The sequence below is a fragment of the Clupea harengus genome, chromosome 13 (genome assembly GCF_900700415.2).
Source record: "Clupea harengus chromosome 13, Ch_v2.0.2, whole genome shotgun sequence".
Classification (NCBI taxonomy): Eukaryota; Metazoa; Chordata; class Actinopteri; order Clupeiformes; family Clupeidae; genus Clupea; species Clupea harengus.
In genome coordinates, this window is record NC_045164.1 from 21574164 (window position 1) to 21602115 (window position 27952).

General features: G+C 42.1%; 2 protein-coding genes across 4 annotated transcripts; one reads left to right on the forward strand and one right to left on the reverse strand.

The window, feature by feature from the left end:
- Positions 1–349: 349 nt before the first annotated feature.
- Positions 350–6779, forward strand: LOC105893418 (zinc finger protein 518A). The gene is made up of 3 exons (XM_012819836.3): positions 350–1095; positions 2052–4167; positions 4739–6779. Exons 2-3 carry the CDS (start codon positions 2067–2069, stop codon positions 5416–5418), a joined length of 2781 nt encoding a protein of 926 aa, XP_012675290.2. The 5' UTR covers positions 350–1095; positions 2052–2066; the 3' UTR covers positions 5419–6779.
- Positions 6098–27930, reverse strand: blnk (B cell linker). Of its 3 annotated transcripts, XM_042709610.1 has the most exons (25): positions 27846–27930; positions 27513–27575; positions 18404–18450; positions 16852–16917; positions 15455–15511; positions 14970–15016; positions 14282–14316; positions 13933–14050; positions 12522–12628; positions 11852–11915; positions 11654–11722; positions 11487–11512; positions 11256–11275; positions 10779–10835; positions 10376–10412; positions 9990–10038; positions 9672–9735; positions 9552–9576; positions 9433–9463; positions 8962–9151; positions 8817–8833; positions 8646–8680; positions 8164–8247; positions 7727–7882; positions 6098–7403 (listed from the first exon to the last, which is right to left on the reverse strand). In XM_042709610.1, the coding sequence occupies exons 1-25, from the start codon at positions 27918–27920 to the stop codon at positions 7287–7289; spliced, it is 1656 nt and encodes a 551-aa protein (XP_042565544.1). In that variant the 5' UTR covers positions 27921–27930; the 3' UTR covers positions 6098–7286. The 3 variants fall into 3 exon arrangements, with proteins under 3 accessions (XP_042565544.1, XP_042565546.1, XP_042565545.1); XM_042709612.1 differs by lacking the exons at positions 27513–27575; positions 27846–27930 and adding an exon at positions 23619–23711; XM_042709611.1 differs by lacking the exons at positions 18404–18450; positions 27513–27575; positions 27846–27930 and adding an exon at positions 17123–18312.
- Positions 27931–27952: the final 22 nt, after the last annotated feature.

Genomic DNA, 27952 nt, shown 5'->3' on the forward strand with positions numbered 1-27952 from the left:
TGATCTATTACTAGCTAGAAATCACCTAGTTAAATAAGCTCCTTCTTGTAATCAACAAGGAAACAGAAACTCCTCATTCTTAAGAGAATTTGTTACAGAATATTAAATACACTTGTGCATTGATTTATGGATAACTAGGGACATAAGGAGAAGTTCCAAATTAAGGGTCCCAAATTTACATTGAAGATGCAATATATTTTTATAGACTTAGAACCAGCAGGCCTATGCAATTCTATGGAGCAACACGAATGGACTGTTTCTCAACACTCCATTTCCACTCTGTAAAACTTGTCCATTTGTCATAGTAGTTTTTTTTTTCTCTCCCTCAGAAATAACAAATAATCACCATAACTCAAAAAGACAGGTGCATTCAAATTTAGATGCATTTAGAATTAGCCTATGCTGTTGTAGTTTTAAAAGCATTTTTTATCAAAAACAACTCCAAACTGTTGTACCGTAGCCTATGGGTTTGGTGCATGATTAAGGGTAGAAGTAAGATAAATGTAAGACAATGTATGGCGTAGACCTACAGTCAACGACATGACCCCAATGATAAGTCATTTCCAATCCTAAAGCATTAGCAAACATACCCCAGACACACTTCTTTGACGTGACGAAGCATTATATGTGCTAATCGGCTTATTGTAACATTGAACGTATTTAGCAAACGAACCAATACACATTTATGTCTCAGTGCGTTGTCTATACTTTCCCATGTACTGGATTGTTTCTATCGTGGGAGCCTGTTGAAGCGCCCCAGCTGCGCACACTGAGCTGGCATAATACAACTGTTATAAACTGAGCAGATAGTTTGAAAGAGGAAGCACGTGTCATCTGAATAACAAATCCCCTTCCGAGTTGTTGGCTGTAGCTACCAATGCACATTCATAACGGGGCTATTCCTAAAACAACCAATTGTGGCATGCAATGTTAAGGTAGTTTAAATGGTTGATGGTGTAACTCGTAGTAATTCGCGTGCTTCAGTTTTGGGACCTGAAAAGCTTGAGGTTTTACTACACTTGTTTCCCGACTTCAATCATCCCCGGATTGAGGTGTCATGGCCGCTGTTTACTGAACTGCAAGTTTAGGAAAGAGGTAACGTTAAGTCATTACATTGCATGATGGTTGTTGAACATGTTTGTGGAATAACTACTGTAAATGTTAATTGCCACAATTTTCGTCTGTAGTCGAGCCTTGGTGATTTTGAAACAGCAGACTCTAGAGGCATGAGGGAAGTCCATTTGTAGCTAACGTGAGGCGTTTTAGCGTTAAAGTGGATTGTTTGAAGCACGTCCAGACAGAGTCAATACACACGTTAAAGATCATTGCTTCTCTCGAATCATTCTTGAACATACACGCATAGCAAAGAATGAAACGTAGACTAAAATCCTAAAACTATTGAGATCTATGTAGTTAGTAGGCTATATCAGAATTACAAATGCAACAGGCGAGTATGCGTGTAGCCACTATAACCTAGCTATGGGCAACAGTAAACTTTCAAATAGACTCTTAACGATTCTGTATTTTGCCGCGTGAAATAGCAAAAATGTTTGTCGCGAGAAACCATTTGTCACGAGAAAATGTGAATACATTTCTTAACTGAATTTTATGTTAAAATTTCACAATACAGTCTTCCATATGAATTAATTTAAACTGAACGCAACGTACAACATTTAGAACATTTCTTGAGTAGGCTACCCTATACTAGTCTTTCATTTCATTTGAGAATGTCAGAATGAAAATATGTCAAAATAGCCCGTAGACTGTCTACATTGATAAGAGCCTCGGACTGAGACTCAATATCCCTATTGTTGACTGTAAGCATGCCTTTTTATTACAGCAATATAGGCTTGTATCAATGAAAATGGAGATAAACCTCCCTGGTCCACAAATACAATTAATAACACAGTAACAATGATTTAATTGTTGTTAATCATAACATCTTAATTCATGTGGAACGGACCTCTAGCTCAAAGGCATTTGACTAGTGGCTGTATGAAATCACTTTTCACATATAACATCCTGTTTGTTTATAAATGCTCTCTCCTCAGACTTTTAAAGTTACCATGGAACAAAACTTCAAACTGGAGAGCCACTACGTTGACAATGACAAAGGGAACTGGTGCAAAAGACTCCGCTCCAGGAAGAGCACTGCTCAGCGTTCAGGTTTGGAACAAGCTGATACGACTGAAAACAACAGCTTGCACAAGGGAGAGCAGTCTGATCGCAAGATATCTTCCCCACCGTCCCCCAAAGAACACCAGAATCAGCGAGCAACAGGCGTGGCCGAGCACACACCCACACCTCAGTGTGAGAGCAGCACAACGTCCAGTGAGCCGAAGACAACTAAAGCAGTTTACAAAGCGAGCTCTCTATCTGCTCCCCCTGGTGACGGCTTTGATATTCCACCCAGTGGTCCCTCCCTGCCTCAGGGGCATCAGGTTTACGAAGACATCAAGCACACACCCCCGCAGGTGACTAAAAACCTCAATGCCCCTCACAGCCTCAACGGAGTGTTTACCTGTGTGAGGTGTAAGCTCTACACAAAAGATGTAGGGACTTTTTTGCGGCACACACATGATGTCAAGCATGAGCCGCCGCTGCCTGAGGACACCAAAGATGGGCGCACGAGCCAAAGCGGCGATTTAAGCAGTTATCTCTCCCTCGCCTCGACAACAGGGTTTCCCCTCAAGTATGAGTTTGATCAGAAGCCGCCCCAGAATGATTACCTTAAGCACATGGCAGCTGTCACCAGGAAAGGAAAAGAAAGAAAGTACTTCTGGAGGAATAAGGAAATTCAGCCAAAGGTGGAAGATGATGAATCAGAGGGACTTAAGCTTCATCTGACAAAGCACCCAGTAGAATCAAACTCCTGGATGGCTCGGGGGTTTCTCTCTCTGTCTGGGGAGGGGATGCTGGATGAACATGGCCTTCTGCTGAAACCAGAAAAGACTCTAGAGGCCACCAACCAGTATCTTGAGAGGAGGAATATGTCGGCCGAAAAAAGTGGCAAGAAGTTTATGATAAAAGAAGAACTAAAAAACAACAGCCGACCCGCTACCCCAGTCTCACTGCTGTTACCAAAAAATGGCACGCCGTTGCCTTCCGAAGCTATTAACCCCAGCAATAACGAGCTGGCTGTTCTCATGGAAAGGAATAATATTTCCATCCCTCCCAATTGCACCACGGAAGTTCAGGGGTTCAAGATGGTGGATGGCAAAAAACATTTGGTGCTGAAAGTCATACCGGCAGCAAAGCAAGAAATCACAGATGCAGTTGAGCCAGCACCATGTCCCACTGAACACGTTATGAGCAACACTATAACTGAGCCTCAACATTTCGTCCAAACTGATCCATCCTGCTCTGTAAAAGACCACCAGAAATACAACGGGAATTCAGCACACAGTGCAATCAGCACAGATTCTCCGCTGTTAGGAACCGAGGATGCAAACCGTAGTCCCTTGGAACTTGCACACGTTCAATGTGAAGACCAGGGTTTCTGTGATGGACCAAATCAGGGATGTGATGACAATCCCTGTCCTAATCTAGATGTGGATGAGGATAGTCACGAAGCAGGTGACGATATGCAGAACTCAGTGCAGGAGGCGATGAAGCAACAGCTGTCAAAAGAGACACTCCTCAAGCCTGTCAAGGCACACACAGTCTCGGAGAGCACCTGTGGTCTGCTGCACGAGACCAACCAGGCCTCAGTGGATGAAACACAAGCTACCATAGACGTGATTGATGAGTCAGTGGATGAAACACAAGCTACCATAGACGTGATTGATGAGTGTCTGTCCCCAGCTCCAGAAGGGGATTCCATCTCAGAATCCGATGGAGGGTTTTCAAATTCACAATCTCCTCCAAAGCCCGACACACTTCCTGCCTCTCCCCCCTGGCCGCGGGGGGACGGAAAAGAACATTCCCATACCGATGACGGCACAAGCATTATGGACACAGGGGAATCTCACGTCCCGGAAAATAACGCAGATGGTTCTGAGGTCTCTGGAACAGCTGAGTCAGTAAAACCGCTGCAGGGCTCGGATCTTTCTATTCAAACCACCTGCCCTCAGAACAGTGAGACACCATGTTCTGTATCGTCTCCTGATGTCATAGCAGAGCCTATTACTGCACTGAGAATCGTACATCCTCTTACTTGCACTCAAGGTTAGTGTTGTGGGTGGTTTTGTTGGTATATCATTATCAAAGAACACTAAAATGTGCTAGATGAGGGTTTTTTCCTTAGATGCACCATAGAGAGACTATAGACACTCATGTATGGGCTTATAGAAATGATAGCATTTTTTTGTTAGCCTATGCATTTTTGTTCATTTTGTGTGTTACTAATGTTTAAGGTTTAGTAATTACCTCACCTGATTGTAAATTTCCAAATTTTAAATAGCTTTTAAACAGGATGTGTAGATGTTTGGGAACTTTGCCAATTTTGTTGTGCCATTAGAATTACACTGTCGTAAGTCTACAACATATTTATTTTTAGACAACAAAATTGCTGATGAACCTGTACAAAGGAAGCATTAGGTGTCATCTGCTGTGATCGTGAGATCTGTAGTATTACACTCTGTCTTAAAATGCATGTGACCTGTCTCAAGCTTGCCTTACTGTCTAAATAACCTGTTTAAGATATCCAACTAAAATTTTTTAAAACATGCCTTTATTCTGTATGACTCCATTTATATAACACATATTCCGAATAATATATCCCTCCATGTCGTTTCAGATTCAGTGGAAAAAACTGGCTCACAGGAGTTGTCCCCCCTAAGGACGGAAAAGCCAGTAAATAACAAGAGACCCAGGGAACCATCCCCAGATCGCTCCGAAGAGGGACTAGTATGCAAATCCAGGAAGGACGTGGACTCAGAGCAGGGTGCAGGTTCTCCCGCGGAGGCTGGTTGCTGGGAGCCGTCTCCTCGTCACGTGGAGAAGACCCTCCGGCTCTTCCCCTTCAGCTGCATCCAGCTCATAAAGAGGCCGCAAGGAGACCAGCCCGTCGTCGTGCTCAACCATCCCGACGCGGACATCCCAGAGGTGGCCAACATCATGCGAGTTGTCCACAAGTACGGCGAGGAGGTCCAGAAAGTGGTGCTGTCTCAGAGGACGCTGAGGGCCCTCTCGGACTCCGAGCGCAACAGACCCTCGCCCACATCCACGTCCATCGGTGCCTCTCTCTCCCCTCGTCGGATTGATCCCAGCAAGACGGTCAAGGAGAGGTTCTTGCTGAAGCTGAAGCTGAGGAGGTCGGGCCAGAATGCGTACCAGGTGGTAAGCACAGGGAGGCATATGTCTTTTCGGTGTTGGTTTTGTGGCCGCATGTTCACCAAACAGGAGGATTTCATCTGCCACGGCCAGAGGCATCTAATGGAAGCCACCGGTGATTGGAACAGCTGGTTTAAGAGCTAATGAAAGAACATAAGCTTGAGCTTGTTCCCCCCATTTGATGTTGGTCCGTTATGTTAATCCAGAAACCTCAGGATGATTACACGTAATGGAACAGTGTGGGAAAACCATATAGTTTCAGTTACTTGGGAGATGGAGACTGGTGCCCTATAGTCAGGTAGTCTGTCCTACCTCGTCATAGTTCTCAAAACCTTGTAAAACTGAAGAGAACTTAAAATGTCACTTGAATTTGCTTTGGCTAATGAATCTCCTTATTTATACCACAAACACAAACGTTGCTCAAGTTTTGTGGTACACCAATTGTATTTGCTTGATTTAATTTATTGTCGTAAGCCATTGACTACTTTTATGTCATTTTGTGCCGTTCTGCTTTGTCTTTACACTCAGGAAGCCATGAAAAGGGCAACACACTGTAGTCACATCGTTACACAATCCCAGTCAATGAGGCCTCACTCAGTCATGCTAATTGAAATCCCCTAAAACACTGGTGCTGGAAATACACCATCATGTTAACAGACTGTTCATATTGCATATGTGTATGTGTCGTTTATTTTTTTAATTCTTTCTCTTCTGTAAAATAGTTTTATTTCCACATTTACAAAATACTGAGCTTTAATCAAGTAGGTAGTAATAACTATTAGGCCAGAGGTCTATGGTGCATTATGAGTAATTGACAATCAGCTAAATATTAGCATTTAATTTATGATGCAAAAAAAAAAAAAATCACAAAATGAAACTACTAACTACAAATGCTCTGGAGATGATGATCTTGAGGAGATTGTTGTGCTTAAGCATAAAGAAACCTGGAATGTTTTTTGTCACCTCCAGCAGATAACTAAATGTTGTTCTATGACCAAAGTCTATGTTTAGATCACATTGATAATGCAATAGGTGAAATATCTTCAGGGAACACCTTCCAAGTAGCTGGATGTGATTAATCCATAGCTCTTCCCTCTTTGACTTGAAGACGACGTATTTATTTTTGCACTCTGATAATTGCAGCACTTTTGAATAGGCTGAAAGTCTTGCCATGCATGACCTTATTCAGATGTGAAATTTAGATTCAAAGATCTATTATGTTGACAAGTGAGCCATGTAGCAGCAGAAGCTTTATATTATTATCTGTACAACAGAAAATGACAGTCCATGCACTGAAGAACCTTTTGCACTGAGGAACGCTCTTGACACTCTTCTGTCCATAACGCTGTATGATTTGGTCAACAGCTGTCCACTGTTGAGGGGATCTAAGAGGTCTTTTTGAAGTGCCTGAAATAGACTGAACTCAGTGATTCTTCTTTGTACCATCCTCTTATGTCATGCTGTTTCTGGGCATTAAAGTGCTGTAATAAATTTTGTAAATCTTACAGCGTGTTGGCTTTTCAGTTATACTGTCATCCATTGTTATTTGGCTCTTCAGTTATACTGTCATATGTTGTTATTTGGCTCTTTCAGTTATACTGTCATATGTTGTTATGTAGCTCTTTCAGTTATACTGTCATACATATTGATGTAGTGTGGAGCCAGAACTTCCTTAAGGCATGATCAAAGTAATGATGTTAGAATTTATAAATTGAAAAATGTCCCTGCCCAGCATAAACATAAACATAAAAACAGTACCAACAGTCCACTCAAATCTGTATACACTGCATAACCAGGTCAGCACTGGTATTCCTATACATCTTTGATATATCAATACATCCAATACAAATAACCATGCATCCAAGTCATGGTCTGTGCAATATTGAGCAATATTCTGGACTGTTTCTGTACAACACAGTTAATCTGCACGTGTTGGCTTCCTCAGGTAAGCCGTTAGACCCATCAGGAGCCTGGCTGCTTCTGGTCTCTGCTGGGGCTTCAGCCCGGACCTCTCAGACCTGGGTGGGGTGCAGCAGCTTGGTGGAGTCTTTGGTGTTGTTCTGGCTGTCAATCAAAACCAGAGGGTTGCGCTGGTGGTTTTTGATGATATGTGAGACGGAGCTGAAATGCTTGAGGGGAAAAATGAGAGGGATGGTTAAGTGTAACTACTTGTGCAGTAACATTGGCACCAGTCTGATATTGTAAGACAATGCCAATTCAGGCTTAAGAGTCATTAAACCGCGTTGGCACAACTGAGCCATTTAGGACCTTATGTTTGAAGTGAGAATAAAAATATAGTTAACTAGTAAATGAGAACTATCGTCCAAATGTACTTTACTGTTATTTATCAAGTTAATGAGTTATGCATAGCCATCAGATATTTTTTTTTCAATTATTAAAATAATGCACTAGAAATGACAGTGATATCCATGTCTGCTGATGCCCACCCTACCTCCTCTCCCGACTTCTCTCTGCCCAGTGCCCAGCGCTGTGAGGAGGGCATGGAGCGGATGGGGATGTTGTAGACACGGCCGTTGTAGAGCACCACTAGGGTGAAAGGCTGCTTGGCATCTTGCCCTGAGCTCTTTCTCACCAAGTATGCCCCATCCTGAAATTATAAATATATCAGACACAGCAATTCTGAACAAATTTAATCTCAACTTTTCTGCATGCAAATTAAATATGTCATTTTCTTTGTTTAATCCAAGCAATGTCCCAATGTAATCACTGGTTTAGCTAAATATACTCATCAGCATTCACCACCATGCTCAAAAGATGTAATTATGGTAATAAGGAGTCCTTTAAAGAATCCAAGTGGCATTGAAATATGTTAGAAAGCTACCAGAGAAAACAGAGAAGTATTCACTGAAATATACAGATCAGACTTGCCCTGTTTGAACGTAACAAAGCTTCTTCAGCCATCTTGCGGTCACATGTGCTGGTATACCAGGGTTTCTTATAAACACCAGCTTTCTGAAAAGCAAGTAGAAGTTGAATGGTTATTTTAAATAACATATGTGTTTGTGTGAGGACGCCTTTTGTTGTCCGTGAGCCCTGTGTCTATTCTGAGAAGCCAACTGCTGACCTGGCAGTTATGCACACGGAAGTTATGACATGACTGAAGTTATAACTGTTTCAGCACTCTAGCTGTAAATACTATGGGATCACTGGTGCCAACATAAAAATGGCAACATAGTACCAACATGAAAGTTATGATTATCAGTTCTAAAAAGGCATGACTATCAATCGCAAATTGCTTAATAAGGGAGGAATGTCTTTAATTAACAAAACCAATCGCAACATGAAATTGCACATTATGATAACACAACTGAGTGACTGTTACTATTAATACAGAGGGACAGGGTTCTTACCTCCTCCGATTCTCTGTGTCCATTCTCTGCTACGGCTGGGTGTTTTAAAAGGAAAAAAAAGAGAGTGTAAACCAATACTCTGGATAACCTTAGGCGAACCAATACAACACGTTTTACTAGGATTTTCTGATATGGTGTTAGATAAGGCAATGATGTAAGTCCCTTACTCACCCTGAGATAAAGAAAACCTGTGGGCGAAAGTAGAAGAAACTTGACTTTAACTTGTTTAGAAAAACGAAAGAGGAAACAACAAGACTCCACAGAGAGACGGTGCTCCCGGCATCCTTATGTGTTTTGGTCTGTGCCCCAGCCCTACCTGGCTCTGTGGAAGCCCCGGCGTGGGGACAGCGGCCGCGGCTCTGGTGGACCCGACCGGCGTGGGGAAAGCGGCCGCGGCTCTGGTGGACCGGGCCGCCGTGGGGACAGCGACCGCGGCTCTGGTGGACGCGGTCGCCGTGGGGACAGCGAGCGCTGCTCTGGTTGACCCGGCCTTCTGTAGGATGTGGCTAAAGAACAAAGGCATCAACAGGCACTCGGATCATTGCGTCACAGAATGGGGTGGGCGCATGAGAGCGGTGCGTGAGGACGTTTTCATATATTGAGGTTTCAGAGCACAGATCTATCTATCTATGTCTATCGATTTCTTTTTTGTTTGTTTCTTTTCACCAAATGTATCAAAGTTTGTCATTGTGTGTGAATCAAAGGATGGCTTAGGTTACACTAAACAAGAGCTACTGATATTGATGTGGGTTTTGTGCAGACAAGTAGGTTTAGGGTTCATTAGTACCTTCATGCTCTCTGGCTGGAATGCTTCGTTTCTGGAACATTGAAAAAGGAAAATAAGGCTAAAATCCACAAACTTATTATATGAATGACAATATACCAGAATATATACCAAATACATACTGGTCTTTCCGGCACATTTCTCCTCCTGAAAGACAAAATAAGGTTAGCGCAATGATGCTAAAAGGAAAGAAAGTCTGCAGTTGTGGTATCTTAATTTTTTTCTTAATTCTTAATACATACGTTTCCCTTGGTAGAGGCAAGGGCGGGGTAGGAGCAGGTTTCTCCTCTGACTTCACACTGACGTCTAAAATGACACAGCGGTCAGCGGTGAGACAGCGGTCAGTTAAGGGAAGTGAAGGCATTACCTGATTATGTCAATGCATAGGATGAACTGAACACATGCTGATGAATATACGACCCATAGGTCTCTGATAGCATTTGATGAATAAGAAAGAGAAAGAATATAAAACTATATAGATCAGATTTACACAGGCTCATTCAATTATTTTACTATCTAAGATACTGCATAGTTATTAATGAATAAAGAAAAATTCTGACTTTCAACTCCATCACAGATTTCATATTCTTCATCACTATCATCTGGTTCCTGTTGGGACACAAGACGTAAAATGCAAAAGTCAGAATAAACACAATTCTTGTGTGTTAAGTTAAAAACACAGACTGGACTGTGTTGCCTAATGCAGACTATATATCATTTATTTTGTACAGATGCATTTTGAAGCCCTCTACGGTTCCCAGAACCATCAAGCAAAACACACACACACACACACACACACACACACACACACACACACACACACACACACACACACACACACACCATCCAAGTATGCACCCAAATGAATAACAGGTTGTTTTTCATTCATTTGTCATTTTTAATCATACTGCTCGAGTGAAGCATGAGTGTCAGAGGATATACTTACTGGCTTGGGCGGAGGCGCTGGGGTTCTAGTATGCAGTCTTGGATGACAAAAGCCACAAACGCGTCAGAATGCAGGCTCACACAGCATCGTTAACATTAGGAAACTCACAGAAAAACATGCTCTGGTGTACTGATTTGGCTGATTTAGTTTGGTCGTGCCACGCAATAGTTAAGTTCCTCATTTTGAGGTGCTAGTTCTAAAAATGTTTCCGGTTACACAATCTGAAAACATTCGGTCATGATAATGGAATACGACAGACAACGTTGCGCTGATTTACAGATACACAGATTAAAAGACAACATGGTGCTGATTTACAGATACAAAGATTAAAAGTGGGTTTCAAAGGAGGTTAAATGTATGGGCCAGAGTTATCCTTAGCCCTTTGGTTTAAGCAGTGCAGTACCGTGGGCTGGGGATAGGGGGAGTCCTCTGAGGGGGAAGCTGAAGTTGAGAAGGACGCCTGTAAAAAGAAAGCCCCACACCAACGGTTAATGCTGACATATTCACAGGGAATCTTTTGATAACATGCTGACCGTGGGAAAAGCAGAAGTTGACAGGGTCATGAGGATTGAGCATCACTATGTCATGGTGGGAACACAATGGCAAGGCACGTCGTCAAGGAAAACGTAGCATGCAGTCTGATTACAAACATTTAGCCCAAACTCCTAAATGATCTATTAGTGAATTTGAGTATATAAAGGATACTTAATATTTACATTTTAGTCCTAGGTCAGTAGTTTGTACAAAACGGGTATATGACTATTTTAACGACTGAATGATGCTGAATGAATGAATGAATGACACAATGACATTTGACACAATGTGACACAATGTGTAACTTCTCAGCTGTGATGAAATCAGATATGGTGGCATTACTGACCTTGATGAAAGGAAATGATCCTGTCGAGAGATAGACACAAATGCAGAATTAACAATATAGTTACTATGAACCTTTAAACATTTGGAAAGTAAAGAATTACAACTATGACAGTTACGGTAACTGAATATCTATTCCACGTAATTGTGCTTTTCCCCTAACTGTTCACGATCACTGAAACTGTCCCATGTATTGTTAGAGAAGTTGATACACTTTTCAAAAAATAATACTTACATCGATATCGGGAACCTCATATACATCTAGAGACAAAACATTATGTGCATTACCACTCTGACCACTGAAACTGTAGGACATTCCCAGTCAGATTTTTGTAATACTATGGACCATCACTGAGAGCTGACTGGATCCCACATTCAGTATGCATCGGTCACTGGACCTACCTGTAAATGTGCCTGAGTTTGCCACACAACTGGACCTCATTGGCTCGCTTGCTCGGCTCACTGCAGTGCCTATAGAACCACAACAACAAGGCGACAAAACACAACAACATCTATAATTCTAATTCTAAAATAATCTATAATTCTGTTTCATTTCCACATGTACTGCTTCCGATGTCCCCTGATCTGTGCATGACTTACATTCAGTATTTTCTGAGGGCTCTACGTAGTCGTCATCGGACTCAACCTCTGGCTTGACGTAATCCTGCAGAGAAGGGAGACCATGAGGATAAAATGCTACTATACGGGTTCAAATACAGCTAAGGATACTGTTATATATGAACTGCGCTTGTGTCATTATTTGTTCATTACTATAACAGAAAAGTCATATCAGATGGGGAAATGCTTTGATCTTTCAAACTGGAACCTTTGAATTTCGAAGAGCTGGACTGCATTCAAAAACATTCACAGAAGAATCAATGTGGTCATATATACTTGGTGAAAAGACACATTGAGCATTTACACCCTAGTTCTTAAAATAATAGTAAGTGGATCATAGAAATGTCTTCCATTAATGAAACTTATCCGAGTTGAGAAGTATTGTTTTCTGTATGTTTCTATGAATGTCCACTACCAGCTTGCATCTCTGCTTGAAGTCCCCCCTGTGTAAGTTAGCCAAAAATCCTCAAACCATTTCAATAAACTTAACTGACGGTAAACCTCTTAGGAAAGAGACATTCTGTCAGAATGAGACAGCTCCTGTTACTTTTCCATTCACAACACATAAGAAAATATTCACGACATACTAGCAAACTGCTGCTATCTAGATATACTATCATGCAATGGAAATAGTTAAAAAATCCCCCCTTGCCTCATCCTCCTCCTCTGATCGGGCCCTGGAGGGGGGGATGGGGGCCCTGGGCCGTGGCGGCTTGAGAGCAGTGCGTGGGGCTGGGCTCAGTCGCCTGGAACACCTGTCTGGAAATGAGAAGTGGAACCACGCAAAAAAAACAAAAACAGGAAGTGTAAGGATGACTAAAACGGCAAGAACACTGCAGAAACTCTTCTTCATGCTTCACCTGTTTTACATTGGAAACTCTTCTTCATGCTTCACCTGTTTTACATTATACAGCAGAGGTGAGTACTCCTCTGTGCAATATCACTTGATTCACAATTGTATCACCTTTCAATAGTTGCATTATTTCTAAATTGACAAGTGGAGTGTTCCCACTTATGAACAGTCAAAAACAAATACTTTATAAAGACTGTATTGAAAAATGCAGGCCTCAAAGAGGAAACCTGTGATCATTGAAACAAAATGTGCTACCCCTGTGATCTCCAATTAACTTAATTGCATGAACACGGTTATAAAATGACCTGCGAACACCAGAAATTCCGTGACAGTTCCAAAAGTGGGAAGGACATTGCATAATCTCAACCTTTACGGACAGCGGCCAAGAATAATACAAATAATCATCTATCTATCCATCTATAGCCCTTGCATGCTCTTTGGAACATAGCTGCAAGTTTAAACTTAGCTAAAGAACATGAAAAGGAAGCATGGTGAATATTGGGAGCACATTCTTTAGTTAGATGAGACCAAGATAAATCTGTTTGGCTCAGATGGGGTCCAGCATTTGGCTATGAACTATGACTTGGACAAAGGTGTCGCCTGACTTGAATCCAATAGAACGCCTTAGGGGTATTTAAAAGAGAAAGGGAGGGCAACACAATTCCTCGAGCAAAGAGCAGCTGAAAAAAAAGGTCTTTGAAGAATTGGCCTACCGACCTCATCAACAACAGGCACTGACTGGGGTGCTATGCCAGATACAGGAAGATCGAGACCGGTCAAACACTGACTGTACATTCATTCATGTCATTTTCTACAGTTTCTTTAAAGTTATTGAAGTAAACAGACGCAGGTATATCCCTGTAGGGATCCTTTCCATGTTGTCAGACCCTTATAATAAGATTACGAGCCTGTCAGAGGCAAATAACAGCAGTTTACTTGCCTCACAGGATTCCATTGTATAGCCGTTTTGTGGTTGCCAGTTTTAGCGTTCAAACTCAATACTGGACCGATTTTCATTGTTAATTGTACTTAGTAAAAGTTTGGATCCTAAAATTTCTAAAAATAGGGCCCTGGTTGATGAATGTGTTAATCTTGTCAAACATGTCTAAAAGAGATATTTTAGGAGCCTATCGGAATCTAAAGTCAGTGCAAAGCCTCAGTCCCACATCAGGCTTGTTCAACTCTGTTGATGGCGTAGGAGTTAACACACCTGCATACTCCTCTCTCTGCATGGACATGGAGGAAGTGGGGGTGAAGAGTCTCTCACATGGCGGGGGCTCGTAGCTGTCATCATTCTCCCCCTGGGGGTCCTCATATGTGTCACTGTCCTGCAATGTTGGAGCGACATCCATTTCACTATGTGTTTTCACACAAACTATGCTTTTTCTCCCATAAAACAGTGCCTACAATATTTAGAGGGTTCTATATGTTTCCAACGCAATGCAAACAGATCATTTCTCAGGATGATATAGTGCGCCTGAGAATTCGTAGCATTTTAGAGTTCTGTACTCTATCACCCTGTACAACATTAGAAGTATAACAAAGCACCATGAGCTTACAATATCGGAACAGGTATCCCCATCTCCATTGTCTCCTGCATACACAAACACAACACAGAGCAAATGGTCAGTGTTTCACTATTCCACCCTAATGAAGCAGCTACTTCAGATAAGAGTAGATGCTTCACTGTCTAGTTTCAGTGCAGTCACTTTGTGCTGTGGAAGAAGAAGATACAAAGTGAAAGTCACAATGAAAGAGTGAAAACAAAGGGGGATGCTTCACGCTTGGGGACCTGAATCAAAAGTGAAAATAGATGAAGATGTGAAGAGATAAAGGGAGGCAGAGAAAGAGATCAAAGCTTTGATGACAGAATATAGTGTGGAGATTTAAGCTTTCCTATGCTGAAACCACCCATTAAATGACAGGTCATCATTTTGAAAACTATCTCTTTGTTATGATTAGTCGTAGCACAACCTGTCTTTGGGACATAGGTCTTTGATGTATTTATCCAGTGCTAGACTAATCTCAGTCACTCTTTAAGTCACTTTTAGGTATATAGTACATTTACAGCAAATGTTATACCAACAACAGGAACATTTAAAAACAACAGGACTTGTACCAAAGTGCTTTCCACGGGGAAACTGATTAGGCCACAGGAAAGAAAGGGAGCCCAGTGATTGGCTACCTCTATAATATACATTCCCCAATTCACCCATGCTGTTAACAAACATTGTTTTTTTGACATACCTCGGTAGTCTCGGTTGGGTAACCGTGGGGGTGCCTTGTTTGTCATCCTGCAACAAACACATACACACATTTGTGGACTTTGATTCGATTTTGCGGACAAACGTAAGAATCATATTAGACCCAGAGAATGTGGCCAGTGGCCAACTACTGGAAAAAAGTGGTGCAGATCTGTGGTTATTCCAGCTCATGCAAACAGAAGTCAGATGCATACATCCTCCTTTTGGGTTAGTGCGTCTCTAAAAGGTTTCTTCATGAGTTACGCTGCGGCGGGGCGAAGATGCAAGCATCTATTCTGTTACACAACAAAGTTAACCAACGTGACTGTTGTGCACTCCGGAGAGACATACATATATAGACTGCGCGTGTGTTTAGTGCGAAAGCACTACTGAAACATCATTAGTGAGGCGGTGAAGTACAACACTCTAGCTGGAGAGGAACAAAACAAGCGCAACAAAACTTTGGTCCAAAAAGGACTCGGCTCGTACCGGTCCAGTGTACTTCTTCCAGTTTTGCGAATGACCGCTGCTTGTTCATTCTGAAACCTGTAGTCAGTGGGGGGAAGAAGCAGACTTATCATTTTAAATCTCTTGGTCTAACATACATTTTAAAGAAGGGCTGACCCATGGAAACAGTATCTCCAGAAGGTGTCAGTGAAATAGTGGAAGAATGGTATTCCTAGCATAAATTAATCTGGACCATGGCCAGTCAAAGGCTGATATTACAACGGGCACCATTTTGGGCAATATTATGAATAACAATAGTAAGAAACAATAGATGGACATTGACTGGCTGTACCATCCAGCCTCCATCAGTAATCCATCATCTAATATCAGCTGCTCTGTGTTGGCTAGAGAGACTTGTGGACTCCTCAAAATTGGCTCAAAGTTGTTTAGATAGGCCTTCCCAAATGTTGCTTGTCAATTTATCCCACTGCATACAGCATAATCTGTCTGGGAGGAATAGAGAGGTTATACCACTGCATATAGCATAATCTGTCTGGGAGGAATAGAGAGATCAAGTTATCCCACTGCATATAGCATAATCTGTCTTGGAGGAATAGAGAGATGCGACAGTCTGCTTATTGCACTCTGATGTCATCACTCCCACCGTCAATGTTCTAAGAAATAAGGGCCTTCATTTAATGGCCATTGTGGAATCCACTTAATCCCAGAGTCATTTTGTAAAGGTTTGACGGAGAACCCTTATCAACTCAATGACATGACCTTCAATGCCCTTTCTGTGATGAAGATTCTGTGCACAGCCCTTTTGTCTACGTGTACGGCGAGATCGCATGCAGGCATAATAACATGCCAAGGCAAGTCCAACAGTAAGTACAGCTCTCTTGCTCCTGTAAGAGACTAAAGTGGAAGTGAGACCGCAAGGCTGAAGCCATCTGTCTGTGGATGTTTCCCTCCCTTTCTGTCTATTTTCGAGAGACGTCTCTGTAGTCCACCCACATTGTAGCTGCGTGTGTCTGTGTCAAATTTGATCTTTCCATTCTGAAAAAGAGGAATAACGTCTTTGTTTCGACACTTAAACAATTGTGGGCTTGGCGTCTCCAGAGCTGATTGGCTCTCTTTCTGTCAGACCATCTACCATCTGTCTATCAATAGATTTAACTTTTACTAAACCAAAACAACCGAAACAAAGACCTCCAGCTAAATTCAAATGAAGTGCTCTGCAGCCCCTGCTCATGTATGACCACATGAGACCTTAGAGAACGTCACTGACATTTGTGTGTGCAGGACTGACCACTAAAGATTATTGTAAGGAGTTTGTTAACAACTTATTAACAATTTAACAGATTTCTGACAGTTAAGGCAATAGTCCGTGACATATCATCGGAGTGTGACACATCATAGGACTGTGAGATGGCGCTTGCCTTTTCAGTCTGTTGAAGATACTGTCATCATTCTTTTTGATGTCCTGCACCATCTTCTGCAGTTGTCTGAAAACATTAAAGCACATTAAAATCTCATTCTGACATTTCTGTTACAAACTGCCACGAAAAAAATAGATAACTCGCTGTGTTTTTAGATATTTTATAGAAGATAGATAGATAGAAAAGTTAAAGTCACAAAAAGTTAAAGAAACAGGGATTCTATTGAAGTACACATTAACCAAGTTTGTAATGGTGTATCACAAATTCCTACCGTAGTTTTTCATTAGCGGGAGCCACTATCTTGTTCAGTTGATCCATAGTCAAAGATTAGCATTGGTCTCATGTGTGTAGCGTCTGCTGGCCCACAGTTTTGCTTTAAAGTACTGAGTTGTCGTTGGCTCATGCGCCAATAGTACGGGGTAGACACACGGCACACGCGATTGGTCATCGCCAGAGCATGTCACTGACAGATAAAAAGGTCTTCCTGGACAGATGCTATTGCCACAGTTACAATTTTTCTGGAACACGGACAAAAAGTGACATCCATCACAGACACGGCGTATTATCTCCATGAATCGACACAATACTTACTCTAAAAACTACGCTTTTGAACAATGTGGTAATGGAGGGAGACAATTATTTTTGCTCTGTTTTCTTTCTTTCTTCTGGTATCAAACTATAATTCGGCTACGAAAAAGCAAAACGTGCGCAGAATGTTTAATGTATTTAGTATAGGCGAGGTTCCCTAGTACTTTTACCTCAGGTTAAAAATTGATTTTTGGAATTGCGACTGCTAGACGAATTATCTAATGGAGAAAGACAATCTGATATCTCATAGGCAGCAATGTTTCCCACTTATTATACATACACCTCACAGTGTATAAAATGTGTGCTCTTTGTGTTCCTGTTACTAAATAGCAAACACCAAAGTCACAAGCTAAATACCCAGAGAGCACATGCAGTGTATTCTGCTAAATTAATGGATGGTGTGTTTCTCAACAATTCACAAATGTGTTGCCTTCACTTTTCGGGCGTGCATTCAAACCCGTCTATGGGCAAGACAACAGCGGCAATTCAGGCAATACAATTCTTACGGTTCTTATTGTATTTTAGGCAATACTATTCTTACGGTTCTTATGGTATTTAAGGCAATACCATTCTTACGGCTCCTATGGTATTTGCACAGAACTGCTGCTCACCACGGCAGGGGAAGTAAAGGGAACTTAGAACTAAGAGAAACTGAGTCACTGCCGCGACAGATAAATTGGTTAGGCGTAGGCTACACTTTAGATTTTTACTTTGATTGCATCGGATATTTGTGAATTCCTAAGAGTGTACAATCAGATAATCATGAGAGTTTGACTGATGTGGGTAGACATTATTAAGATGCACAAACAGGTAATGAGAGGAAGGAAGGGAGAGAGACAGGACGGTACGCAGACACAGATAGATAGATAGATAGATAGATAGATAGAGAGAGCGCGGGGGGGGGGGGGGGGGGGGGGCAGTCAGACAAGCCTTGAGAAAAGCTTTACAGGAGTGAGTGACTTACTGTCTGTGCATAGGACTAAATCTGCTGAGATCACGGTCTGAAAGATTCTGTGAAAACAGAAAGCAAGAGCTTTAAACACACTGTTTGTTTTTGAAAATACACAGTACAATTGGATGCATCACAATTTCCTGAGCAACTACAACACCTTATCGTATATATATTCTTTCTCTTTCTCTTTCAGGGAGGCATAGACTTGCTTACCACGAGCTTTAGTCACACACTGAACTAATTTGGCCACAGTATTAATAGGTGCATATTGTGAAAGTTCCCTTTTTCCTGATCAGGAGGCGTGTAATGTTTCACAGACATTTTCACAATCACAAATAGTGAATCATAAGAGGTTGTTTATGCATTTCTAAGAAAAATATTGTGTAATTTGCCCTTTTGTACGGCAATGCTGGATGTTGCACATTTTGAAATCATCTGTGTGTGTATGTTAACAAAAATGTCAACTTTTTAGGAACAAACCCAGCAATGCATTTTTAATGTGAAGATGTGCCCCATTTCACTAGATATGACTTGAGTGGCAATCAATGCTGCCATACTTATAAATAACCACAAGATGGCTCTACCCTACAAGTAGTTATATTCCAGCATTGAAATTTTGCACCCCCACAACGAGTAACCTCCCCTTGTCACATTTGAACCAGCCTGAAAAACTCATAACTAAAACTGGGTATATGAAACTGATTGCTTTGTAATATCACCACTGCATGTCCTGTTCAAGCACCTTACATAACCTCTGGCATAACTAAACTGATTCTATATTGCCTCATATAGGTTACCCCTTCATGAATGTTAATAAATGATTTTAGGGTTTCTTTGATGGGGTAGAGTCAGCCTCATTTCCAGAACAAGGGATTACCGTGAGATGATTAACATAAAATATGCTCTAAGTCCTGATCAATTATGTATTCTCCTCTAAATGTATAATGTATTAGGCTAAGCCACCACAGGTCCTGTCTCTGTACCTTTTCTCTTGCTTTTAACTTGCGGAGTTCCATTTCATTCTCCAAATGAGTGGTTGCAATCACTTTCATCATGCTGGAAGTTAAAGTGCAGTGACAAATTGTTCTCGGAGAAGTAGGCTGGTGGAAAACCACAGCTGTTTCACTGGTGGGCTACTCTAGTGGAACACAGATGTATTCAACGGTGGAATCAGGAATCAAAGTCTATTGACTCGGTAAGTGACGTCCAGGAATGAAACAGATGAGGGAAATGGTCAGTTTACTTTCTCTCTCTCTCTCTCTGTCTCTCTCTCTCTCTCTCTCTCTCTCTCTAATACACAGGGACATGCACACCAAGACACACACACACTTAGAGACACAGACACACACTCATACAAACATACCTAACACACCACACCCACACTGTTATGACCCAGAGGCCACTGCATGAAGTGGAGACCAACACCAGAGTGTACAGAATTTTCTTTTATATATAAAAAAAACAAACTCTAAGGCAAGAATATCAAAGCAGCACAAATGAGAGCAGGGTGAACTCAAGCCTCAGGTGTGGTGAGGATGCAAACCTCACCCTGGAGACAGGCTCCGTGCCTTTTATGCACAGGGGTTTCCAGGCGTCTACAATTAACTTGCGTTGCGTGTGCGTGGCGGCTGCATTACCTACGCTACGAGGTTAGAGCATGCACACTACCAGCGCGAGACACGCGTCTCGTCGTGGCTCGAACCACGCTGCGGCCACGCGTCTTCTAGAGTTTTGGCACAGAGCCTACTTTTCAAGCCTGAAGGTTGTCAGCCGAAATAGACAGTGAAAGTGAAATACACAAATATAGACAGGCTAGCAGTAGCAGCACCGCAGCAGACACATAGGCAGTGTGAATACACACACACACAGCGTAGCAGTTATGCACACGCAACGTAGAACCTGCACAGATATTCTATTACTATACTCTTAATCTCTTTGCACTATCCACACATGCACAAGAACATTATCTTTTTGCACTATCCACACAAGCAGCACAAGAACACTTTCCTACTGGACATCTACATTGTCACTCACAATCATGCACATTGCACCATAGGGTCAGACTCCCCCCCCACACACACACACACACACACACACACACACACACACACACACACACACACACACACACACACACACACACACACACACACACACACACACACACACACACACACACACACACACACACATTGCACCATAGGGTCAGACCCATTGTTGTATCCATTACTACCCCACTCCTTTTGTAGTGAGTAGTGATGTTCTCCCTATGTGTACTTGACTTGTGTATGTGTGTCTGTGAGTTGTGGTAATTGTATTGTATAAGCTACTGGATGTTCTAAAATTTCCCTCGGGATTAATAAAGTATCCATCCATGATCCATTCATTTAACCTACACGCTAAAAAGCTCATACATCACACAAAGACTCTTGCACTACCTCTGAATGGCCAGCTGGGGGTGCAGTGGGGCGAGACACACACACATACACAATATAGAACTCAAGAAAAGAAGCAGGTTAAAAAATCAAAACATCTGCTTAGCCTTTTGACACCGAATGAAATATCAAGCCTTTCGCTCTGTCGAGACTGAATTATTTATAGCTGAGATCACCTCTGGTCTGACAGGCAGCCCACAGCCCAGCAACCATCCCTGCATAATGAAGTCTCTCTCTCTCTCTCTCTCTCTCTCTCTCTCTCTCTCTTTCTCTCTCTCTCTCTCTCATAGACACACTCACCTCAGGCACAAGTAATACTATAAAAAAGGCACTTTTTGTCTTTCTCTCTTTCTTTGTTCCATGTCTGCCTGGACTGTGGGCTTGTAGGTCAGTCAAACCAAGAGATCACCAGTTGCCATTTGAGGAAACGAAAAATAAAATAAAAAACCCTAGGAAAAAACATGAAATATGAAATATATTCTCTCGGCTTTTGAGACCATTGTGATACACCCACAGCATCTCGTACACCCCTGCCCCCTCAAAACAAACAAACAAAAAACCATCATGTAAGATTTAGGAATGTGAATTTAACACTTGCTCTGCGGCTTATGGGTGACCTTCCTCACACAGTACTCAGCGTCAGTAATCCCTCGTTAGGCCACCAGTCCTGATGCCATATGCCTGACGACTGACTACACCGTGTTGAACAAGGCCATGCAGTGCTTGAACGTCCGAGAGAAAGTAATGTCTTCATTGTCAAACTCTGTGGCTGCCGTCCAAATGCAGAACTCAGGCACAGATTGTTTTCCTCCCCACTCTCTGTCACACTGTGTATATTGTCCACCTGCTCATTATGGCTGCCCTACCCACAAGTGGCCAGATGGTTTAATGCATCAAACCACAAATAAATATGCCAACTCAACCCGAGCTGGCCTCGCCTCCTACGCAGGATGGTGATGAGCCCCCCCCCCCCTCTCCCCCTCTTGACAGTCATCATACACAGTCCTGCAGCCCAGCAACACTCAGCCCCTGCCCCATATGGTGTCTCAGGCACTGCCTGTCCCCTATGGGTGTTCAGACTCTCAGCGTCTGTGTGTTATTCACCACGTACTCAATTCTGTGACGCCTTGACATTTGCAGAAGCTACTTTGAATTCCCTGTTTACTGCAGCAAAAAAAAAAAAATCACATTTGACAAGAAAATTCTGAAGCTAGGGGGCCCAGGTGGACTGGGTGCATCTATTACCTGGCCGATGCTGTCAATAGGCCTGTGCATATTTTTGATCAGAGCAAGTGGGTGGAACATCAAAGCTCCGTGCCTAAAATTTTCATGAGTTCAATCGATTGACCTAAATCTCTGAAGGACTTATTCCCCCTCCAAAAAACTAATTAAAGCTAGACATACCACGCAAGAATTAAGTGAAATAACAAGAGATTTTCCATTCCAAGAAAAGTGTGTTATATTGAATGATTATGTTTCTGGCAACAATAGACTTAAATGTTTGTTGTATATCTTAATCTGAGTGAACATTTAAGGAACTATAGTTTGTAGATGTGGCGGCTATTCACTGTGCAAAGCACTCCCTGTGAGTTACATTCTGCGTTTTTTGCAACCTCTCTAGTGAATATGAAGATGAGTGTGATTTTATGACAGATATATTCTTGTGTTATTAATTGCTAATTTTGAACATTTTGGGAAATTTACATGTATACATAAACGATAATAGGAACTTCATTGTATGTTACCGTCTGTCATATGGTATTAGTTCAACTGGTCTCAAAAAGCAGCATTGCACTTAGGCCTAAATACAGTTGTATGCAAAAGTCTTGGGACCCTGAACGAAATACATAGCCTATTTTATTCAATTTTTATGTCAAGAGAATGGGAAGATCTTACACGTGATGTAGCTTACATAGAAGGGGGGATGTGTACCGAAACCAGTATTAAATGGGCACCAGAGTTAAATTATTAAATACTGTACTATTGATAAGCTCTGACGTTACCGGTTCTATTATCGATACTTTTTAACTTTTTGGTGTAGATTTTTATCACGCTGCAGCCTCTCCCCTGCTCTCCGTGTCAGGGCTGAGCTCGTCCACCGCCCCCCCCCACAACCAAATTGATAAGGAGTAAGAGTAGTTATAGGCCTATCGATAACATCCTAACGATACCCATCCCTAAAGCAACACTATGCAACAATTTGACACTTTTTGAGGTATGGTTTTATAGGCAAGTAGTTTTGGTACAATCCTCAAATTTATTTTGATAGCATATGGTCATGTGAAGGACAGATAAACACCTGTGTCTTCCCCACTAGCCATCCAGGATGTGCCCTATGTAGTTCTGTGTTCCGGGCTGGAAGACCCCGCAAAAATGGAAGAAAAGCTTTCGCAGCATGACATTGCCAGCTATACTGCCAAAAGACACCAGTTAGTGTGCTGGCAAGCTTCTATCGGTGTCATGGGGCTGTTGGTGGTTTTTGCATGCCTTTTAGGTAGTTAGCGTGCTAGTTTTGGAACAGAACTCCTTATTGCTCCTTTAATAGAGAATAGTGAGACTCTTAACTGTCTACAAAAGGCATTTGATGAAATATCTGCCAAAGGGGTGTTGCTAAGCTTGGACTTAGTAGGGTGCACAGACTTTTGCACATACCACAATGTTTTTAAGTTCATGAAATAAAAAAGTAACACTGCATTAACATTTGAAGAAATGGTAATTTCGCTTCAGGGCTTATATATGCTTCTTTTCACTTCAAATATAAACATGTCTGTATGTAATTTCCACAAGGTTACCTTTCCAGGGTTAACTCCTTGGCTTTTGAGCCCGCTATAAACCTTCCCCTAATTAGATCAGTTCCGCAGGACCTCTGGCCCCAGATGGCTACGGCGAGGTCCTTGCAGAGCCAGAACCTTTAATCCAGAGCCAGGTCCCAGCTGACATCCAATATGGATTTAAGAGAAGAGAAAAGAGAAAATGAATGGGAAACGAAGCAGTAGTGCAAACAGATGACCCAAAGCAGCCCTAAACGCCAGCAACTGTTTTATATAATGGTTTATATTTTTAATTTATAATTTGCCTCGAGTGCAGCCTACTATTGTTTTTTTTCACAACACCACTGCCAGTGTTTTATAACACAGTAATATTAAGCGTAAGAAGAAAAATTACAAACGTAAATCTATGTAACAAAACCTTTTTCCATCGACTTTGGTCGCATTATACCCTATGCGAATAGTGAGTGACGCCCCCCCCCCCCCCCCCCCGCATTAAAAAGTTGAATGGAAACTCAGCAAGGGATAAATACTTTAATTAACAGGTTAGGGTTAAAATTACACGTTTAAGACTAGATAATGTACATCAACCAACAACATTTAATTAAGCAATAAAGTTATTCACATTTCAGCTGTAGCTACTGTCGTTGGTTGTCTCCTCAACAGACACCTCTGGTGTTGCTTGATGGTTCCCAGCCTTTTCCAACAACTTCTTACTCAAATGCATTAAATTGTTATCATGGAATAGTTTGTAATAGCCTTCTGTGTTGGAAATAAATAATTAATTTAGACCACTGCTTTTTTTATTGTTTGGGACAGACGTAGAATGGCCAGGGCAGGGTTTGTATATTGTATATTTGCTACGCATAACATGGCCTATCTGTAGTTATATACTGTAGGTATAGTGTGTCAAGCTGCTTGTTTCTTAAGGTGAAGTATGTTGGATTTAGTGGCATCTATTGGTGAGGCTGCAAATTGCAACCAACTGAATACTCCTGCCTTTCCAAGCGTGTAGGAGAAGCAATGGTGGCCACCTGGTGCCATAAAAATGCAAAAGCTTTAGAAAACCGAAACAAATGTTTTCTTTGTGGCCTATACGTGAATGCTTAAATATATGTGAGTCAACTGGGGTATTAGCAGGATAGGGTCCTTCGAGGTTTGTGGTGGAAACTCCCCTTCACGTTGCTTCATAGAGTTCTTTGCCTCCGCCTCGTCCAGTATATTCGTGTAACAGGACACCTCAGCCTCAGTATCCTATACTTACAACAGGACAGGGGGGTGTGCGTTTTAGAATACACCTTCTGGTGCTGCTTGGATGAGGAACTCAGTGTGCAGGGGTCCAGCTCTCCAGAGCTCTGTCCAGGTGATCTTCCAAGGTTCTGCATGCTCCCATCTGGTCCAGGTGCCTTGTTTGTACATACCGGCCATTTTGCTGTAGCGTTCTTCCTCCACCTCTCAGGCTTTGTTGTAACGTGGTTTGGGAAAACTATCCGGTTCTTCCCGCCCCACCTCCACAGCGCCTACCAAGATGGTGTGCCTCAGCCGTGCTTCCACTCTGTCAACAGCTACCTGTGCCTGCCACTTCCTCCCGGTCTTTACAAGGATTCCTGCAGAAGCAACTTTAACATTAGAGTCTCAGTATATCATAAGTCCTCTGGCTCAAGTGATGTTGAATTCCTCTGGTAGGGCTGATGATGAGCTGCAGCTTGGTGGAATGCCCATACAGGTTGGTTGGATCTCGCTGGGTTACTTCTTACACACTTCTCCTTCACGCCAAACTGTTCTGGGCCTACGCCCATTATGATGGTGCACGTAGTCTGGGGGTATGTTTCAAAAGGGTTCTTTCAAAAGCTTGCGTGGGTGCTCCCTCGAAGGGAGCTGCAGTCTGGGGTGCTAGCCCTTGCTGCACTTGTTGTCGTCTTTCTGTGCTGTCTGCTGTCTTTCCAGCGTCACCATTCTATTCATAGACATCATCCAGTCTTTCCTGGAGGTCACTGGCTGAGCCAGATGTGGTAGTTTTAGAATACACCTTGTGCTGCTCCTTGGACACGTCCTAATTGATCATAATAATACGTTTAAATATAGCCGCAAACAGCGTTTATCTGGATCCAAGCAGAATGTGCAAACTGCCTCAAGTAGTGAAAGGTTGAACGATTTCACTGATTCAATGGATGAAAGAGGAGCATTTGATTTTTTGGAAATGTTACGTAAGGATTTAAAGACCGCACTATGTCAGGGGAACATGATGTAGCTTGATGTAGCGGCATTTTATAGCTGATTTGTTTGAAATTAGGTACATCATTTCTACATGCCATTATGAATGAGCCTACACAATTTCATTCAAATTGGCCATTCACACAGGCATGTATTGGTTACTGAATTTGACCTGACCGTCGTGGTCATTTTGTTGAACAATCCAAATGGAACTTTAGGAGATGTGAGCAAAGCACAATTTTAGCTTAAGCGGTTCTTGAGATGTGTCAGTTGAAGGGCCCCCTATCACCAAGGGAAACGCACAACTAGGGACACAAACCTTCTGTTCCGTATCAGCCATGTGGGGCTACAACTATATCAACTTTCATGTGGATTGGTGAAGTCTAAAAGGAAATTCATACCTACAGTTAGATAACAGACTAGTTCTGCTGGTGACTAGCAATAACCAGAAACTAGTTTTCCAGAAACTTTTAGGACCCGTCCAGTTGAATCCATACATGAATACAGGTGACACACTTTACCCGTCATCTTGTACAGCCGTGGCTATTTCAGTGTGCTGTATTCGGAACATTACTTCTTCTTATTGCACAATGACCAACCGCAAAGTACATGATATCGCCAACCAAAAGTTAGTGAAAAAAAGGTAGAAGAAGAAACAAGGAAGGAAAAAAACCACTAGGCCTTTAAGACCACATGCACACAGCAGATAATATATCAAATGAAATGCCAGGCTAATCAATAATCAATATACATATCCCTTGGAAATTGTGGTGCACTGTTAATTCTGATATGTGTTCTTTCAGGAGCCTACAGACAGAGGAAGCGCTGGCTAAAAGCACTTCACTAGGATTGAAATAAAACTGCTCTATTTCTGCTCAAATATTTGAAATGAGGAAGCAACACTGTGTAGTAACAGCTTGTTGAATTCCCAACCATACAGGCTGATGAAACTATCACTAATAAGCTTGTGAGACAAAGCAATGACTACGAATGATGAAGGCTGTGTAATGTCATGTAATGTCTTTCTTTCTGTTTTTACATAACAATCCTATGGAGCCAAACGTTTTTCAACAGAAAATTGAAAAGTTGAAAATGAAGAGCATGACTAGTGAAAGGAATGCTGGTGCACCCCACGTTAGAGAGCATAAATGCATTGCTGTAGCCTGGCCATATGATATGTGGTCTAGCCTCTAAAGCCTGCGTCTGGAGGTGGAAATTGCATGACACAGCACCGGTAATGCAACAGCGGGATTTGCATGATTTGGAAACTGGAACTTTTACTCTTGGGAGTAACTTCCCTCACACTGTAAGTGGCCTCACCCTAAGCTGTCTCATTATCTGTGAGATGCTCTTCTGGTCATTTCCCTCCAGGATCAACACTCAATTGGGGTCTGAATATGCTGTCATCAAAGGTAAACACCGGTACACAAAAGATTTATTTAAAGAAACAAAAGGTTTTGGTGACACCACGACAGTCTAGGACTGCATTTGTGGGTTAGATAGATCCACCTTTGTCAGAGTACCTCTGAGGAAGTGAGATCCACTCATGTTGGTTATTGTAAAGGCCACTGAAAAAAGGCTTCTTCTAACACTTCTATGGCTACGATTATAGCTACCAGAACTGTCTACTCTTTTGCATTTATTACTCATCAACCATACATGATAAATTATTTTAAAATTAGCAGCACAAATTAGGGCACATACCATAAACTGACTGCCATCCATCTTCATCCTCCCCACCATAGTAGCACACTCCCGCATCCCGTTCTGTGAACAGCACAACACACACTTAACTACATGGTTGCCTACAGAGTCTTACTGATTGAATGAATCAGTTACATGGGGATCGTGTGTCACAGACTGAAACCTGTCCGTGCCATTACACAAAATGACAAACACTCCTCAAAACCTGCTCTTTTAACGAAAGTAAAACCTTAATGAGGTGCTGTCTGTATCAATGAACGGCTAGCCTCCTTGATACCACAGAAACGTTAAACGTTAAACGTGAAACACGGTCAAGAGCCTTTCTCCACTCACCTGGTTCAGGAAGGCGGCCACCTCAGAAGGGTCCCAGCTCTCACACTGCTCCGGGCTCGGCACACTCAGGGCCATGGCTGTGGTGGAAGTAGAATGGCCCCATTGCT